Source organism: Maniola jurtina, chromosome 22, assembly GCF_905333055.1.
Source record: "Maniola jurtina chromosome 22, ilManJurt1.1, whole genome shotgun sequence".
Lineage (NCBI taxonomy): Eukaryota > Metazoa > Arthropoda > Insecta > Lepidoptera > Nymphalidae > Maniola > Maniola jurtina.
In genome coordinates, this window is record NC_060050.1 from 8,688,151 (window position 1) to 8,708,411 (window position 20,261).

A 20,261-nucleotide genomic window follows, 5' to 3' on the forward strand; every position below is an offset into this window, starting at 1 on the left:
ACTTTGGTTGCTTAATATTCAAATGAAATTGGAACTACGTTTGTATGAAGCGAGTGACGGAGAGAACCCTCTTAAGCGGATTATAGCAAATTGAGCTTGTTATTCCTTGTATAATATCGATTGTATTCATTAAATTTGAGATATAACTTTATTGTTTTCTCTATACTATGACAAAAATGTTCACATTAGCACCTGTAGACTACGTAGAACCAACCTACGCGACGTAGCAAACTTGATCCTGCGTAGCATGTTTTTTTTAAGAAACATCAAGGTTTTAAGAATCCTACGTTTTTTGGCGACAACTGTAATAGATACTTTTTAAAGTTAGCTATTTTTAGAGAAAAGACTGCGGAATTAACAGTCTTAGCATAATTAATTATTAACTGCGGAGTTTCTTACCCATTAGTTCGCTCTACTGTGTGGAAATGAAAATATTTGGCACAAGGAGCTTAGGCATATAGGCCTCATTCGCACGAGAGCTTTTTTAACGTCCGTTAAAAAAGCGTTCAGATAGAATAAATACATTCCCAAGTATTTGTTCACACGTCAACGCTTTTTTTAACGCGCACTTTGTATTATCAGCGCAACGCCGGGTTTTAACGCAACGCTTTTTAACGCTCGTGCGAATTAGAGCTTAAGAGGGGTCTCTCCGTCACTTGCTTGATACAAACGTAGTTCCAATTTCATTTGAATATTAAACAACCAAAGTCCATGAAATTTTGCAGACATATTCTAGAAACTAATATCTATGTTTGTGGTTTTCCAGATTTCTGTTAAAATATTCAATTTCAAAGTTACGCCGTCTTAAAAATTTACATACAAATCTTTGAGCCCCTGTAATTTTAAAACTACATATTTTTAGAAAAATCTAAAACACCACAGACACAGATATTAGTTTCTAGAATATGTCTGCAAAATTTCATGGACTTTGGTTGCTTAATATTCAAATGAAATTGGAACTACGATTGTATGAAGCGAGTGACGGAGAGAGCCCTGTTAATAGTATGACAAGTGAGTTAAACCGGTCATACCGACATAACACAACTATCCTTATTCGTAGGCTACGATGATTTGTATGATTTTATGTTTAATTTTTTTTAATGTTCAATCATGTATAATGTATTAATTATTATTTATGTAATAATTTCGTAGGATACGAAGATATGTATCATTTTATGTTTAGTTTAATTTAGTTTCTTTTTAAGTTAAATGTAATAAATAATTTATACTTACACAAATTAATTTGATTTTTCCACTTATGTGTACTCTATCCTTTTGAGAATCTTGCCTTATGCGAGCAAAGGGAACCCCCAACCTCGAGAATAGAAAGTCGACGTTTTAACCACTAGACCCTTATAGGATCACTTTATTGTCTGTCTGTCTGTCCGTCCGTCCGTCGTGTCTGTCAAGAAAACCTATAGGGTACTTCCCGTTGAGCTCAATTATGAAATTTGGCAGGTACGAGTAGGTAGGTCTTTTAGCACAAGTAAAGGAATAAATCCGAAAACCGTGAATTTGTGGTTACATCACAGAAAAAAAAAATTAAAATGTGTTTCAATTTTCAAAGTAAGATTATGAGAAGATATAATTTTAAGATAGATTATAAGATAGAATATTAAGAAAACTATATAAGATAACTATATGTGGTATCATATTACCTGTACATTCTAAAACAAATTTGTATTTATTTTTATGCATAATAGTTTTTGATTTATCGTGCAACATGCCCGAAAAAATACCCGAGTACGGAATCCTCGGTGCGCGAGTCTGACTTGCACTTGGCCGTTTTTTTTCATCTGATTTATGTGTCTATGGTAATGATCAACCCATCGCCGGCTCACTACTGAGAACGGGACTCTTCTCTAAATGAGAAGGGTTTTGCCATAGTCTACCACGCTGGCCAAATGCGGATAGGCAGACATGTCTAGAGTATAATAATATAATAATATTATGTATAGTAAGATTGTGGTCAGTACAATATGAAAATATTCATAAACATCTCGTCATAGTTAGCGTAACAAGTGTTATATCTTATCAATTAATACCATTTATCGGTTTTGTGTTCAGAAGTACCCATAAAGATTAACATTATCTATGTTTTCCTACATTTATCAAGTCCCATAAGAAATTGATACCGTTTGGGAAAATTGATTTTGGGCCATGGTTGAATAATATAAACAGAAGAGTATTTTTTGGTCGTTGCATTGGTTGAATCATGAGAATGAATACTCTTTAATAAAAGTAGACCGCAAGACCGTGTACTAAAATATTAACGTTGCGCTAGTATATATAAGAAGATCAGAGGAATTTTACGTGAAACGAATAGTCGAAACGAAAAACATTAATAAACACGTAATTAAAATAATTAAAAACACGACTGCCCTGCCAAAAAACGAATTAAAAAGTAAAAAAAGTCATATTTGTAAATGGCGCCATATTATAGCCGCGATATGGTTTAAAAAAAATATACCCCCTACTTCCGAATATTTCAGTTTCTGGTCAGGGATTTAGAAGTTTTGGTGGAATAAAGAAACTCACATACATACATACATACATAACTACATGAACCCTGAAAACATTACTCTCCTTTTTTTGGCCAGTCGTTGTGTAAAGAAGCATCGGGTGGAAATATTAATTTTACTACGCAAGAGAGAAAAACGTCTTCCAGATAGCTAAGTGCACTCCTACCGAGACCTCATTATTGTTTTCCATTATGCATGGCTGACTTCAAGTGCAAGACATTTTACAATTGAAGCAAAATCTAAATTATATAATATGAAAAGTCTGAGTTTGGTTAAGACAAGTGTAAATTAAAAATTTATAACACCCCCGACAAGTGAAGGTTACATACAGTAACTAGAAAAAAGCTGATAACATTCAAACGGCTGAACCGATTTTCTTGGATCTAAGAACACTCTCGATCAAGCAACCTTTCAAACGAAAAAAACTAAATTAAAATCGGTTCATTCGTTTAGGCGCTACGATGCCACAGACAGATACACAGATACACAGATACACACGTCAAACTTATAACACCCCTCTTTTTGGGTCGGGGGTTAAAAATGAAGTGGTTTATGAGTATCTAATTGGTTTAAAAAAGTCGTCAACTTCCAGACAACTATTTGGTGTTTTGTAAAACATTTTCCACCACCATCTACTCTTTGTCAGCCCACTACTACGATCGGGTCACCTCTCAGAATACGAAGATATAACCAATAGTCCACCACACTGACCGAGTGCGGATTTGCAGACTTCACTCACCTTTGAGGACATCATGAAGAGCTCTCAGGCATGTAGGTTTTCTCGCGATGTTTTCCTTCACCCTTAGAGCGAATGATATTTAAATGAAACAAGTGACCAATCCGGCTTCGCACGGGAAAGAAATTATTGTCAGACTGGTATTTTATATTCGTAAAGGGGTCTTAAGTTATGGCCATAGCCTTTTTAGATAATTCCTCTTTTCACACAATTTTCACCAATAGTGGTGAAAATCGTGTGAAAATTCATACAAAAGCTTATGAGATTAGTCCGAACAAACACGAACTCAGCGTAGCAGGAGACTTTAGGTAGTGCTAGTGAAGTTAGAGGTGTAAAACATTTTCTCTTATAGTATTATCCGGCCATTCCTAATAGATTAAATTCCAACGACGTTTCAGAGGTGTTACGAGGCGCAAACGATTCGCTGTAAAAGAATGTTGATTACAAACATGTGTACAAGACGATTGTTACACATGAATCATTTGGTTTGTTATGTTTACATGTTTGTAGTGCAATCAATTTTATAATGGCATATCGTTACGATTAGAATTATTGGTTATTAAATAGTATATTTCATTACAAGTGCGGAAAGGCTGTCATTGCAAAGAGTTCCGACAAATGTCTACCCGAGCCGAGGCGTAGCTGAAGGCGAGGATTGACAGTCGGAACGAGTTGCAATGACGGTTCCGCACGTGTACTGAACGACTATTTTTAATACAGTTGCGAAAAAATGAAGCAATTTAATAAAATAATAAAAACACAACAAACTCAACTAACTTAATTTAATTTAATTTAAAACAACTTTATTGTTAATAGATATAAAAAACTAGGGTCGAAATTACTCATTTTAGGCAACCAACAACTAAACTCGCAAAGAAAATTTCTGAAAAATGCCGCCAACCGTAGAATATAAGCAGAGTTTTTTTTTCTTCACCCATTCTGGTAGGCAAAGGGAACTATGCCCATACAGCCAAGTCTTCAGTAGAAGTTTTTTATTGATATGAAATGAAAATGAAATTTAATGAGATGAAATGAAATGAAACCTAACCAAACTCATTCAATCAAATCATTAAATCTGATATTGAAACAAATTAGTAGCTTCTTATTAGAAATACGTATTTGCATGAATCATAAAAACTTCTATGAATTTTTTTAGTAAAAACTTCATGGTTGGTTTTTCTTTTTAATATTTTGACAGTTGGGAAAGAAAAAGCACGAGTGCGGGAAAGGTAAAGAAAAAGCACGAGTATGTAATAGCCCACATCCCGAACGCTATACGTCCCTGCAATACGCCACTTTTTGAGCAACTGTATTAAAAAGAGTTTTTAAGCCCGTGTTAACAAAGGTCAAGTGTATTGAACTCAGATAAAAAGACCTTCTAGATATCTATCTTAAACAAATTTTTTTTGCGTAGCACAAAAATTCACTAAGGATTTTTTTAAATATTGGATAGAATCAGGCGTTACTTTGCGGAAGTTCATGTTTAGCAAGAAACAGTTAAAAATTATTTTGCTATAATCCGCCAACAGGACCTGTTGGCGGATTATAGCAAAATAATTTTTAACTGTTTCTTGCTAAGGATTTTTTTGCCAAAGCCCAAATTTTTCATCTTTCATGCAAAAGGGTAAGGAAAAGGTCTTCAATAATAGCAGCAATTTCAACAACTTGAACCAAGCGAGTGCGGCCTAAGAAAATGTTTGCTATTGTAACATCTGGTGCTGCTTTTAAGGGCATCCATTTCCAACACGCCTGGATAGTGCTTTCTCCAGAACAAAAGCTCAGATATTTTATTGGGAGAAGTGCAATTCAACACATGCTTTGACCAAACACTCTTAAATTAATATTGTTACAAGTTGAGGTTCTGGGTTCGGATTAAAAATAAATGGTCACTCGCAATTGAGCATCCAAATAGCTATTATGACGTAGACATTCGCTAAGAAACGATTTTTGAAAGTAGGGGTTAAGAGAGAGGTTTGAAATTTGTGTAGTCCACGCGGACGAAGTCGTGGGCATAAGCTAGTAATATATAATTTTTTTTTTCATAAATCTTTCATTTAACCTTTAGAACCATGTGGCCTTCAGGTCTACAGAGAAGTCTGTAATTGTTATTACTTGTAAATATAACCGATCGTTTAAAACCATTTGTATCCCATTAATATGGTAAAATTAGAACATAGATTTATGTATCGCCTTGGTTAAAGTAACATAAAATATTATGAGACGTCCATAGTTCAATTTAGGGTAGTTAGATCGGGTACAATTGGGATGCATTCAAAGTAGATATGGGTTTATAAACAGCTGTAGTTGTAGGTGTCGATCTCATGAATGCCAGAGGTCTAGAGTCCTGGGTTTGGAGTACTGTGTTCACTATTCGCTTGAGGTCGTATATGAAGTCTGCCAATCTTCATTGCCGCCAGCGTGGTGGACTCTGGCCTACACACTTCTTATTCTGAGAGGAGACCTGTGCTGAGTAATGGGCTGGCGATGGGTTGATCATGAAGATGATTCATTTTACCGGCGCATTCAATTTACTGGAATTGAGTGATTTTTCAGTCATCGCGTTGCCCGAACGACCGCATTCGGTTTAACCGAATAGGTATATTATATTTTGTTAACACTGGTCAGTGCACAAACGTTGATAATGAGTAGTCCCGAATGTGGCCAACCCAATATTATGCGAACTAATTATAGTAACTACAAAGACTTATGGTCGAATAGATGCGGCTAAACTGAAAAATATATAAGAGCCAAAGAAACATACCTATATACCTATAGTAATATTATTATTGTCTGTGGTATATTAAGATATAGGTAACCCTCCGACAGTTATAGGGCGATAGACATTCGATCTTCTATAGAATTAGAAAAACAAGAAAAAAAGAACAGAAAGAAACAAACTCTTTCAGTATTACTATTATGAATCTAGTGATAATGGTTAACAAAAAGTTTAAGGTAACGTAAAGTAGGTAAGGCACATAATAAAATTTTATAGGCGGAGCTATAAACTGAATGAAAGCTGTTGAAACTTTATAGCAATTACACCGTTTTGATCGAAACCTGGAACTTAAGACTCAATTTTAAATTTTAAAAACCATGACTTGGCACAATTTTAGTACAGATTTAGGCCGTTTTATCTGGGAATGAATTAGGTTTGTATTCAGTGGGATGTCAGTGAGCAAAAAATGCTCGAATTAAAGAAAAAAGAAGTGCAATTACACCGCTTTGTTCGCCAGCTCCCTGATAGTGGTTAATCTATCATTATATTTTTTTTTCGTGGATATCTAAATAAAGAGAATATACTAAAATAGCGAACAGATACAAAGTAAAGTCTATGTAAAAGATCAGCAGACTTTTATAAACATAATCAAAGAAAATTGTATAATAAAACTCTTTAATTTTATATTAAGTCTAAGAAATGAAAGGCCAAGTTTAAATAGGTTCGTTCAGCTATTCAAATTGCGATTCAAATTCAAGATTTAATTTTTAATGCCAGTTTAATTTTATAGCTATCGGCGCTTGGGACCAGCGTAAAGTATTTTAGAAATTGCCTACTTGTTTTACTTAACAGGGCTCTCTCCGTCACTCGCGTCATACAATCGTAGTTCCAATTTCATTTGAATACTAAGCAACCAAAGTCGATGAAATTTTGCAGACATATTCAAGAAACTTATATCTGTGCCTGTGGTGTTTTAGCTTTTTCTAAAAATATGTAGTTTTAAAATTACAGGGGCTCAAAGATTTGTATGTGAATTTTTAAGACCGCATAAATTTGAAAACCGAATATTTTAACGGAAATCTGGAAGACCACAGGCATAGATATTAGTTCCCGGAATGTTTCTACAAAATTCCATTGAGTATGATTAGATAGTATTCCAATGAGAGACGAACTACGTTTGTATGGAGCGAGTGACGGAGAGACCCCTCTTAATAGCTTTGGATAGGACGTAACTGCCTCATCGACATTTTTCTTTCATCTCGTTGGTTTTGTCACTCTCAATAGCATTTTGCTCTGCTAGGATTTATTTCACAAAGCTTTTGCAATAAGCTCTGGCTAAAAACGTACTATCGAGGAACTCGATATCAAAATGTCGTTTTAAAAAGCTGGGTTAGAGAAACTGTAGGTTTAAATGTAATATTTTGCATCTCACTTAATATATATGTTGATAGAAATCGAGCCTCAAAATACTTTAACGTTAAAGGAGAATAGACCCCTACTGCACTGTTAAAGCTCATGTTAGTTCCAGACCAGAGGTTAAAACAGAAATTTTGTGAAATAAAAGTCGGTGTTACTGAATGCATACATGAAAATCCAGGACCCTTAAAGGAGCTTAAAGGGAAGGTCCTTTTTACTCTGACATTATTGCATTTCGACATTCAAAATTCAAATTATATCAACCTTAGCGAGATGTGAAATCTCATACTTACCCTACAGACTATATACTACACGTATTTTTTACCTTCGAACCACAAAGAGGGGTGTTATAATTTGGATGTATGTATCTGTGTATCTGTCTGTGGCATCGTAGCTCCTAAACTAATGAACCGATTTTAAACTAGTTTTTTGTTGTTGTTTGAATGGTGGCTTGATCGAGAGTGTTCTTAGCTATGCCTAATTCAAGAAAATCGGTTCAGCCATTTGAAAGTTATCAGCTCTTTTCTAGTTACTGTAAACTTCACTTGTCGGGGGTGTTAAAAATTTTAGTAAACCGAAGTCCGAAACTTGCGGTGGAAAAGGACTCCCGAATAATTGAGCGAAAATTAATCGTACTACTTCGACTTTTAGGGCGGGGTTTGTGGGATGTCTGTGATTTCCTGTTCTATTTTCGCTGACTTTTTTGGAAGCGACTATAATATTATCGGTCGTCTGTGATAGACGTAAACAGTCGCTTGAATAATAATGAATTGCGCCGTAAATGTCTTTTGTCGTTTTCACAAGATTAAGCTTACTCAGTTCAGATATCTTGTAGACTAGATTAGATTTGAAAGGTGGATAACTGGATTAGTCTTCGGGCGGACTGTGACGTGGGTAGGGACGGCAAACGAAATGACCTTTAAATAATTTATGTTAGGTACTTTATCTCCTACTCTATTTATTCGATAAGCTTCCATTCTACAAGGAATTGTTTAAGGACGTTTACACTGCCGAGCAAAGCGAAAAGCTGTGGCCACACCTTAAGTTATTGTGGTAAGCAATGGATAGGTTATGATATGTTCAATTTGTTCATATTATGTTTATATGGTAGGTGTGTAAAATGCTTGCTCGCTGATATGTTAAATGGAAGACTTACGAGAGTAAAACTACGCTCGCGTAGTTAGATTTCACTTCAGACGCGTATCTATCTTCTTTTCTACCTACTTATTATGATATCATTGATGGTAAAGATAGACTGTGCACATATCGGACAGTTTTCTCATGATAATTTCTCTCACAGATACACAGATACACAGACACACAGATACACAGATACACACGTCAAACTTATAACACCCCTCTTTTTGGGTCGGGGGTTAAAATGCGGTAATTTTAAAACTTCACTATAGACAGTTAGACACGTAATATATCTATCTTTTTTTCCATCTACATAATATAATATTATCGATGCTAAAGACAGACTGTGCTTTGTATTGGACAGTTTTCTCATTTCCGTTCCACAAACAGCTCCCCGCTAACATTAAGACGAGTGATCTCCTCTGATATCAATAGACTTGACACTTTATCTAAATGTCTGTTATTATTATCTTAACCGATACCCTATCTATTTGGATGATTTATCAGATCGGTTATTTGAGGTCATCATTGAAAATTCAAATCGTGTTTCTTAGCTTGTAAAATATTGATACCTACCTAAATGTCGAAAATCGTAGGCGGGGGGAAATTCGTTAAAATATTTAGTTTCAAAGTTTTTCAAAAGGGCACAAGGATTTAGATACAAATATTTAAACCCGAATAATTTTTTACAGAAATCTGGCAGACCACCGAAACAGATATCAGTTTCTAGAATGTGCCTACAAAATTTCATCGAGTTCGATTGGCTAATGTTCAAATGAGAATCAAATTACGTTTGTATGGAGAGTACTGAGATGCGCACAAGGGAAACTTCTCTTAATCGCAATTCCCAACCCTTTCAAATCATACATGGAAATGTAATATCCAGCAAGGCGCTGATGTGTGAATATTACCAATCATCGCTGGATTGTGCGCGATCTATTTCAAATGGCTGGATTATTCAAATTGTTGGACCTTGAGCGCAGTCTCTCATATAGGTTGGATTATTCAAAGGATTGAAGTTTTAAAATGGAGCCGAACTGTAAAATTTACGTAGCAAAGACTTTTACTGAATTCTGATCGTCGCAATTGTTTTCAAATTGCCTGAGGAAGTGTAGTAAAGTTTGAAGAGGTGTTTGCTAAATGCTGAAAGTTGGTGTGATGAATCTGCTGCATTGCTTGAGTTTCTAGGATGGTACAATGTTTTCAGATAATCTACGTCTATGAGACGCAATGATGTTATAATAAATTGTAATATCATTGATGAGACGTAGTGATTTGCTTATGAGACGTAGTGATTTGCTTAAAATCGCTAAATCTTTTTACGTATAACATGCAACGTGCTGTGTGTTTCAGTAATCTCCGCAAACGGAACTATTAATATTTCTTAAAGAGCAATAAACAAAAAATGAAAAATACCTACTTAGCAGTTTGTTTATCTTCAGCCGAAAACGACGTGATAAATATTTTCATTGACGTTAAATAATTACATCACGTGCAAAAGATCCGTCCGTAATTAACGATTCTTGTTCTTAAAATAACGAAACCGCGAATGAAAAGCTCAAAAAATTTCTATTCTCAAACTTATTGCCCATTGGCGGCAAGGAACGGTAGGGGATCCTTCGGCATCCCAACAGTAAGCGAACACCGGTAACTACGCTAAATATGACAAGCGTGATAGCGGGTGCTTCAGCGTTCTTTGGAATGCGGTGGGATACGAAGGTTGCTAGTGCTGACATGGCATGCCTAAGCTGACCGCTGCCATTGTTTTTGTACCGACACCCATTATATCATTGCGACATAAACATCATAATATTATGGTCTACTATCATGAATTAATTACTTGATTTTTTTTCACTGTGCTGTGGCACAGGGTTTAACTCTGAGAGCAGATTTTATGGGTGTTCCAAGTCTATTTAAGTGTATCTAGTTAAGAAAAACGTAGAGCACAAGCGTAAATTAAAAATTTATAACACGCCCGACAAGTGAAGGTTACAGTAACTAGAAAAGAGCTGATAACTATCAAACGGCTGAACCGATTTTCTTAGACTATAGCTAAGAACACTCTCCATCAAGCCACCTTTCAAACAAAAAAAAAACTAAATTAAAATCGGTTCGTTAGTTTAGGAGCAACGATGCCACAGACAGATACACAAATACACACGTCAAACTTATAACACCCCTCTTTTTGGGTCGGGGGTTAAAAGATAGTATATACTAAATATTGTAATATTATAAATGCGAAAGTGTGTCTGTCTATCTGCCTGTCTGTCTGTCTGCCACGTTTTCACGGCCCAACCGCTGAACCGATTTTAATGAAATTGGTGCAGACTTGGGATACATCCCGGGGAAGGACATGAGTTACTTTTTATCCCGAAAATTCGAAGAGTTCCTACGGGACTTAAAAAAACCGAAATCCACATGGGCGAAGCCGCGGGCATCCTCCTAGTCATTTAATAAAAAGTCGCAAGAATCATTGGTAGATTGTTGTCATTTTGGTGTACAATAAAAGATATTTTACTTTTACTTTTAATGATAAAAGAGAATTCAAAAACACGACCTTGATTTAATATTCCCTTTAGCAATAGAGATACGGTGACCTAAAATAAACGATCCGATAAAATACACTTTGAAGTGCCTAGCTGTTAGGATAAGATAAATAATAGAAACTTGAAGACGTTCAATAAATGAAATCTTAAATCTTGCGGTGATTTTAACAGAGATTCTTTAATGCTACGCCACAAAACTAAATAAGTTCAAAGATTGACATCTTCTTGTAGTTAGTAATTTAATTGATAATTATTAATCTATTTGGTTAAAAACATTGATATACAGGCTCCAGCGATATACATGTTTTGAAATAGAATTAGCGCTATAAGGCCTTTAGGAAAATTTCAAAAAGGTAAGTCGACATCATTCACAGGAGACCGAAGAGCTGGCAGCTACCTCGGACAAAGAATAATAATTAATCTAGCCATCCAAAGGGGGAACGCTGCCAGTATCTTCGGAACCTTGCCTAAAGGGACTTCTTTTAATAATTATTTTAGTATTATTTTATATTTCTTAAGGTTTTTAGTTTTAGTTTGTCTGTTTTAATAATTTAGATTTTAATTTTTAATTTAATTTAATTATTTTTTAACCCCCGACCAAAAAAGAGGGGTGTTATATGTTTGACGTGTGTATCTGTGTATCTGTGTATCTGTCTGTGGCATCGTAGCTCCTAAACTAATGAACCGATTTTAATTTAGTTTTTTTTGTTTGAAAGGTGGCTTGATCGAGAGTGTTCTTAGCTATAATTCAAGAAAATCGGTTCAGCCGTTTGAAAGTTATCAGCTCTTTTCTAGTTATTACTGTAACCTTCACTTGTCGGGGGTGTTATAAATTTTTAATTTACACTTGTGTTAGTTTTTAGTTTTAACTTATTAGTAGGTATAGATGACAGTTCACGAGCAAAATATCATCGCTCAAGTGGTCAGGTTTGCATCTATGTATCTTATTACGAAATGTAGGAATAAAGTTTTATAATATCAACAATTACAAACTTTAACACTTGGTCATAAAGTTTAATGGTTATAAAACAAAGTTACTGTATTGTACGTAGGTACCTACTCAAAAGCTCGAGCACTCAAAATATGATGCAAGTCTTTCGCCTGCACGAATATAAAATGATTGTTGTGAATAATTATTGTATTATCATAAATGTGAAAGATAGAGTACGTAAATGACGATTTCACCTTTAAACTAGCAATTTTGGTTTTGCACGCTATACAATACGGATCTGAAAAATATTAAATCACTAAAACTACAAGATAAGGCAAATGGTTGTTGGCATTGGATACTGCTGCTTAGCTAATATAGAATAGAATAGAATAGAATTATATTTATTCGTTGAATCAACACACAGGTAATATAAACACGCTTAAAATATAAAACTTAAAAAATAAATAAAACTTAAAATATAAAATTTAAAATATAAAACTTAAAAACTAACTTAACTTAAACATAGTGTTGTGTACAACCTACTATAATATAATAATAACACTACGTTTTTGGTAGCGTTCTGGTTACATTCTGTATTATTTATTAACATATTGAATATTATTGTAAATTGAAGAATTGAAAAGAGCAACCGCCGAGTTTCTTGCTGGTTCTTCTCGGTAGGAACAGCATTCCGAACCAGTGGTAAATTATTTGACGATTCAAAAGCACTTGTAAAAGTCTATTTGAATAAAAATCTATTCTATTTCTATGTCTATTCCTAACAATGCATTTTGTTTGTTGCAGGTCATAGTGACGTGAAGTGTTGTAGCAAACATGTAGTGAAAAAGTGTCTTTGTGATTAGTGATGTGCTTAAAGTGAGATATCGATATGGGATGGTGCGTCTTTCTCTTACTGGTTATATCGGCGACGGTGAGGTGTCAGAATTGTAGGGGCCAGGAGCATAGGGAGCGGGCGTGCGAGAGCGTCTGCAATGACAGTGGAGTGTGCAAGATTAGAGCGGCTCTGTTGCTACCGAGGAATACGACGTACGACGCCTGTTTGCCTGTGGTAAGTTTCAGAAGTTATTTTTAACAAGTATAAATTTAAAATTTGTAACACCTCCGACAAGTGAAGGTTACAGTAACTAGAAAAAAGCTGATAACTTTCAAACGTCTGAACCGATTTTCTTGGATTATAGTTAAGAATACTCTCGATCAAGCCACCTTTCAAACAAAAAAAACTAAATTAAAATCGGTTCATTAGTTTAGGAGCTACGATGCCACAGACAGATACACAGATACACAGGTCAAACAAACAACATCCTTCTTTTTGGGTCGGGGGATAAAAAGGAGTTGTTAATCGCAGTGCGCACCAAAAAAACTGGGTTGGTTCTCCTAGTATCAATTATCTGATCTATTTGTATGTAAATCTCTAAGCCGGTATAATTTTAAAACTTCACATTTCCTCAGAAATCTGGAATACAAGGAACACAAATGGTAATTTCTAGAACATTGAGTTTGATTGTTTTATATTCAAATGAGAACAAAACTACGTTTGTATAGAAAGCGCTTTCTCAAAATTATACAATCAAAAATATTATTCTTAAGGCCGATTCACACCAAGCACGTACACGTGACCACGCGCGTAGTGACGCGCGTGAATCCATAGACATGACAGCACGCATTACGTCTACGCGAACGTTCACGTCACGCAAGCGGTATGTCATATCTCATACAATTCCATACATTACAACGTCATGGTACGCGCTACGTCTACGCTTACGTGCTGCATACGCGTTTGGTGTGTCCCAGCTTTTATAGTAATACGCGCGCACAGCCAATGAGATGCGTTCAGTCGCCTTATTCATTCTTTTACTATTTGCGAGCTATGGCCGATTCCCACCAATTGCGTATGCAGCACGTACACGTGACACGCGCGTAGTGACGCGCGCGAATCCGTAGACATGACTGCACGCATTACGTCTACGTGAACGTTCACGCCACGCAAGCGATATGCCATGTTTCATACAGTTCCATACATCACAACGCAGCCTGTGTGAACGAGCTCTAAAAGGTTCAATATTAAAGGTCTTTAAACTTCAATTTTTTTTAGGTGGAGCCAGTGATCGAGCTGGCGTTACGAGACAGTGTGGTGCAAGACGCGTTTCCACCGTGGCTGCAGTTTGAATGGATGTCGTACGACGTGCAAGACTGCGACGCTGCGTATGCCGTCATTTCCGCAATAGACGCTTACAATGATTGCGCGCACGTTTTCTTTGGACCATCCTGTGACTTTGCACTGGGTAAGCTTTTAAAAGGATGTCTTTCTATAGTCGTATTCCTCATTACTGAGGGTCGTGACCCCTTGTCATTAATCCTGTAATGGTAGGAGTTCTCTTGGTATAAGTTTAGAGCCTCGATAGTTCAACGGTTGAGGAGCGGACGGAATTCCGAAAGGTCGGCGGTTCAAACCCCACCCGTTGCACTATTGTCGTACCCACTTCTGGCACAAGCTTTACGCTTATATTGGAGGGGAAAGGGGAGTAATAGTCATGATTAGCATGGCTAATATTCTTTAAAAAAAAATGCGGTGGGTTCCCAGATCCTTCCGCATACAGCCTCTTAGGTTAATTTTCAGTTATTATCACATATGTTAGTGATAATAACTGGAACCGAAGGCTTAACGTGCTCTCCGAGGCACGAAGGAAACGCAAAAGCCAAATTCTCATGAAGTAAAGTAATGTTCTTCACGGGGATCATGTGTTGTTCATGGGGACCTGTATAAGTACCTACTTATGGTTTATCAATTTTTTTGCCACTCTTGAAGCAATTCTAGGCGCTCAATGAACGTGTTTTCATACAACCAAAGTACCTAAAGAAGTGGAACCAACAACAACAAAAGTAATAAAAAGATTGTCGATATCTCATTCTTTCTGTTAGGTTATATTTATTTTGCACAAGTTTTATTATGATAGGTACGCAAAAATAGGACAGACGCGGTGGAAGTTCTTAAGGTAGTCTACACTAAACATAATATGAATATACATATTATTATTACCCATTCTAATAGCTGAGTTTAAGCTTATAGAATCCTGTTAAAATTCAACAAAAGTAATTTACCATAACAATTTAAACAAGTGTAAATTAAAAATTTATAACACCCCCCACATGTGAAGGTTACAGTAACTAAAAAAGAGCTGATAACTTTCAAACGGTTGAACCGATTTTCTTGGATTATAGCCAAGAACACTCTCGATCAAGCCACCTTTCAAACAAAAAAACCTAAAGTAAAATCGGTTCATTAGTTTAGGAGCTACGATGCCACAGACAGATACACAGACACACACGTCAAAATTCAAATTCAAATTCAAATTCAAAATATTTTTATTCAATTAGACTTTTACAAGTTCTTTTGAATCGTCAAAAGCATCTACCACTGGTTCGGAATGCCTTTCCTACCGAGAAGAACCAGCAAGAAACTCGGCGGTTGCTCTTTTCAAAGATTTGATATACAATATTATGCCATGCATAAAAGCAATTGAAGTCCTGCGCATTGCTGGAGCGAAACCAAACTTATAACACCCCTCTTTCTGGATCGGGGGTTAAAAAATGGGCGGGTCTAATAATTCAATATTAATGAATACATCGGTACGTGTGGTTAAAAATGATGATGATTATATGCCTTCAACTGCTTGGAATTTATGCTTTTTTAAATTTCTATTTAATCTCGAAGGACGTGATCATTTGTCATAAATTGTATTATTTTCGTATTTTTAACTATAATAATATAATCCGCTGGTGGCCTGTCACCCATCACCTGTTCAAACAGAGATAAACCGACAGACAATGATCCAAACACGCCCAGGTCTGAGAAGAGCCCACAACAAACTCAACGGTAAAAATGTATAAAATGTCACCATTTGAGATATCATGATATTAATTAGTTTATATTATTATCATGATATTCAAAAGATTTCAACAGTCTGAACACAGCTTTACCCAAAGAGACGTAATTTTATTGTTTCGATGAGCTTCGACAAAAGCTCGCCGTATCGTCATTTTCAGAAGACTTTATAGGAAATGCTCTATATAATATTATATACGTTTGGATATTTTTGTGATTGAGATCGAAATATCTACGAACAATAACTTCGAAAAAGTTATTGTTCGTAGATTTATTCTTTGTTGTTCCTATTTTGTACATAAGATTGTTTTGTTTGAACGAAGATAAAAATATAAACATGTATTGTATCTATTATATAAAAAATTGGTCATATTAACAGGGCTCTCTCCATCACTCGTTTCATACAATCGTAGTTCCAATTTCATTTGAATATTAAGTAACCAAAGTCCATGAAATTTTGCACACATATTCTAGAAACTAATATCTGTGTCTGTGGTGTTTTAGATTTTTCTAAAAATTTGTAGTTTTAAAATTACAGGGGCTCAAAGATTTGTATGAAAATTTTTAAGACCGCGTAACTTTGAAACCGAATATTTCAACAGAAATCTGGAAAACCACAGACATAGATATTAGTTTCTAGAATATGGCTGCAAAATTTCATGGACTTTAGTTGCTTAATATTCAAATGAAATTGGAACTACGATTGTATGAAACGAGTGACGGAGAGAGCCCTCACAAGAAATAACATATTTTTTTCATGGCTATTTTAACCTTTTTATTGTTTGTTATTATAGCGGCAATAGAAATACATATTCTGTGACAACCCACTACCTATTACGGTTCACGAGATACAGCCCGCTGACCGACAGACGGACGGTCGGACGGATAACGGAATGTTAGAAATGGGGTCCCGTTGGCAAAATTCGGATACGGAACCCTAAGAAAGAAAATCCCCGACTCATCAACTCCCAGCCCAAACCCTTAGACCTAAAAAGCTGAATGCATGGAGGTTCTCTTTATAATTTAAACAAGGTGTCATTTTTCTGAATTTTGGTGGAATAAATACGATTCACATGTTTGTCGGGCGAAGCTTCGAACGGTCGCTGATACAGATTTAAACAATAAACTCTAAAAATTTAGTAGGTTCAGGTGGATACGTGGAGTGGATTACAAATATTGGAACTCAGTTCAGAAGGAGTTATTAAATAAACATAATCCATTTCAGACGTCGATTTCCAGGTTTTATATTGGATATACAAATTATTTCTTTTATATCTTAGGAGATATTAAGGAAAGCCTTAGTGCTTATAGCCTTGGTTTGTTTAACCATTCGTGTATTTAGGACAGTCTTTTAACCTTCTTTAACCATTTGTAGAGGCGTCATTATATAACCCTGTGACTGTTTCAATTACATCACCTTATGATGTTATAATAAATAATTAATTAGCCAATGAACATTTAAACAATTACTTACCGTAATTTTCAACTAATGGCTATAATATGATCACTCTCTTGGGGCATTTAACAACATGCCACCGCAATATGACGTTATGTTTTTAAATCCTCGTAAACAAGTGTAAATTAAAAATTTTCAACACCCCCGACAAATCATTTTCAAATAAATAATTATGTATATCTAGGCAACGTCCATCTTGACAGCTTGACATTTGTCAATTGACACTTGAATATTATGAACTTAAGGGTTATCTAACCTTCTTTTCTACAAGAAAACTAGAAAATAGCTGATAACTTTTAAACGGCTGAACCAATTTTTTTGGATTATAGCTAAGAACACTCTCGATCAAGCCACCTTTCAAACAAAAAAAAGTAAATTAAAATCGGTTCATTCGTTTAGGCGCTACGATGCCACAGACAGATACACAGATACACAGATACACAGATACACAGATACACAGATACACAGATACACAGATACACAGACACACAGATACACAGATACACACGTCAAACTTATAACACCCCTCTTTTTGGGTCGGAGGTTAATAAAACACAAAAAAAATCTACCATTGTCTGTTTTAGACTCTAACCATCCGACCGATGTGCCCCAAACCAATAATGCAAAGATGGTTTTAGACAAGAAAACAATCCATTAGCACCCATTAGGCACATTCTTTTTTTAGAGTAGTAGGACACGCCGGGTATCTGTTATATTAATAAATTAAAAATTTATAACACCCCCGACAAGTGGAAGTTAAAGTAACTAGAAAAGAGCTGATAACTTTCAAACGGCTGAACCGATTTTCTTGGATTATAGCTAAGAACACTCTCGATCAAGCTACCTTTCAATCAAAAAAACTAAATTAAAATCGGTTCATTAGTTTAGGAGCTATGATGCCACAGACAGATACACAGATACATAGACACACAGATACACAGATAAACACGTCAAACTTATAACACCCCTCTTTTTGCGTCTGGGATTAAAAAAGGGAACAATGATTTTAATAATAATATTCAGAATGAGAAGGGTTCATTCCATTGTCCGCCACGCTGGCCAAGTGCGGATAGGCAGACTTCACATACCTTTAAGATCATTAGGAGAGTTCGCACTCGGAGGTATGCAGGTTTCCTTACGATGTTTTCCTTCAACGTTTGAACAAGTGATATTCAATGGTTTAAAACGTACTTACATAGAGTAAAGTTAGAGGTGCGTGGCCGGGATCGAACTCCTGACCTACTAAATAGAAAGTCAACACTTAACCTAAGCTATTGCCGCTTCAGATTTAAATTATTATAGAAAGTATCGTTTTTGTTTGAAACACTAATTTATCTTCCAACTAGAGGATGCCCGCGACTACGTCCGCGTGGATTTAGGATTTTAAAGATCCCGTGGGAACTGTTTGATTTTCCGGGATAAAAATTAACCTATGTCCGTCTCTGGGATATAAGCCAACTCTGTACCAAACGTCAGAATCGATTAAACTGTTGGGCCGTGAAAAGGTAGCAGACAGACAGATAGACACACACTTTCGCATTTATAATATTAGTACGGATTTTATTAGACTGTTATAAAATACCATCTGAAACATAAATAATAATGTGAATATATTAAAAAAAGTGAAACAATAGTAAAATTGTTATGCGTGAAGAGTAAATAAATAACGTTCGTATATCTACGTTATATGTACAATGAAAGTAAAATATAAAAGCTATCCTAAATTTTGTTCACTGGTTGCTTTATTCAGGTAGATATTCTGTATAAGTAGTTTAATTCGGAACTACAGTAATAGGGTATGTCCGCATTACAAAAACAGACCACACGGTTTTACTTGCGCAGAAATCTAAATATATAAAAGGAAAATCTGACTGGCTGATCTATCAACCCACAGCTCAAAGTACTGGACAGATCGGACTAAAATTTGGTACGCAGATAGTTATTATAACGTAAACATCCGTTAAGAAAGGATTTTTGAAGGATTACCCTCAAGTGGGTAAAATAGGGGGTTGAAATTTGTGTTATAGTTCACGCGATGAAGTCAAGGTCTATTTTATAGAATTTCGATAAAAGTACCTTACGGGGTTTAAACCCTGCTTCTAACTTGAAAGGTAGTTAAGCCTACACTACATACTGTGTCAATTTTATCGCTCGAAAATAAAATGTTGGAGCTGTTTTATTACTCAGTGTGGACTAGCCCTAACTGCGACATACGTGGGAGGTGTTGCTCGTGACAGCTAAAATGATATTATGTATATTTTGTAGCGTACCTAAACTGTACCACGTGGATAATACCTACTGATGCTAGTTAAAAAAAATCCGGCCAAGTGCGAGTCGGACTCGCGCACCCTCGGTTCCGTAATCGGGTATTTTTTTCGACATTTTGCATGATAAATCAAAAACCATAATGCATAGAAATAAATAAAATCTGTTTTAGAATGTACACGTAAAGCCCTTTCATATAATACGCCACTTGGTATAGTTATCTTACTTTGAAAATACATTTTTTTTTAATGATGTTACAACAAATTCACGGTTTTCGGATTTATTCTTTTACTTGTGCTATAAGACCTACCTACCTGCCAAATTTCATGACTCTAGGTCAAAGGGAAGAAAACCTATAGGGTACCCTATAGGTTTTCTTGACAGACATGACAAACGGACGGACATACAAACAAACAGACAGACGGACAGACAGACAAACAGAAAACAAAATGATCCTATAAGGGTTCCGTTTTTCCTTTTGAGGTACTGAACCCTATAAATGAAAACAATCTCTACCATTAGGTAGATCATCTTTTGATAAGTGAAAATGGGTCATATAAAAATATATATTTTACAGTACTTGTGTGGAAACTTTTCAATAGGAGACACAATAGGTACAGAACCCATAGGAA

The 20,261-nt window shown here is 35.6% G+C and overlaps 1 protein-coding gene and 1 long non-coding RNA gene across 2 annotated transcripts in view; one reads left to right on the forward strand and one right to left on the reverse strand.

Moving 5' to 3' along the window:
* LOC123876988 (atrial natriuretic peptide receptor 1) overlaps positions 1–20,261 on the forward strand; it is a 167,112-nt gene that overhangs the window by 18,296 nt on the left and 128,555 nt on the right. Inside the window, exons 2-3 of the mRNA XM_045923460.1 lie at positions 12,809–13,073; positions 14,118–14,307. Of these exons, the coding sequence (XP_045779416.1) occupies positions 12,894–13,073; positions 14,118–14,307 (370 nt within the window). The 5' untranslated portion in view covers positions 12,809–12,893. The remainder of the gene's footprint in view (positions 1–12,808; positions 13,074–14,117; positions 14,308–20,261) is intronic.
* Positions 374–19,380, reverse strand: LOC123876995. Its single transcript, XR_006798474.1, has 3 exons — positions 19,199–19,380; positions 12,122–12,129; positions 374–383 (listed from the first exon to the last, which is right to left on the reverse strand). It is a non-coding gene; the product is annotated as an uncharacterized LOC123876995 (long non-coding RNA).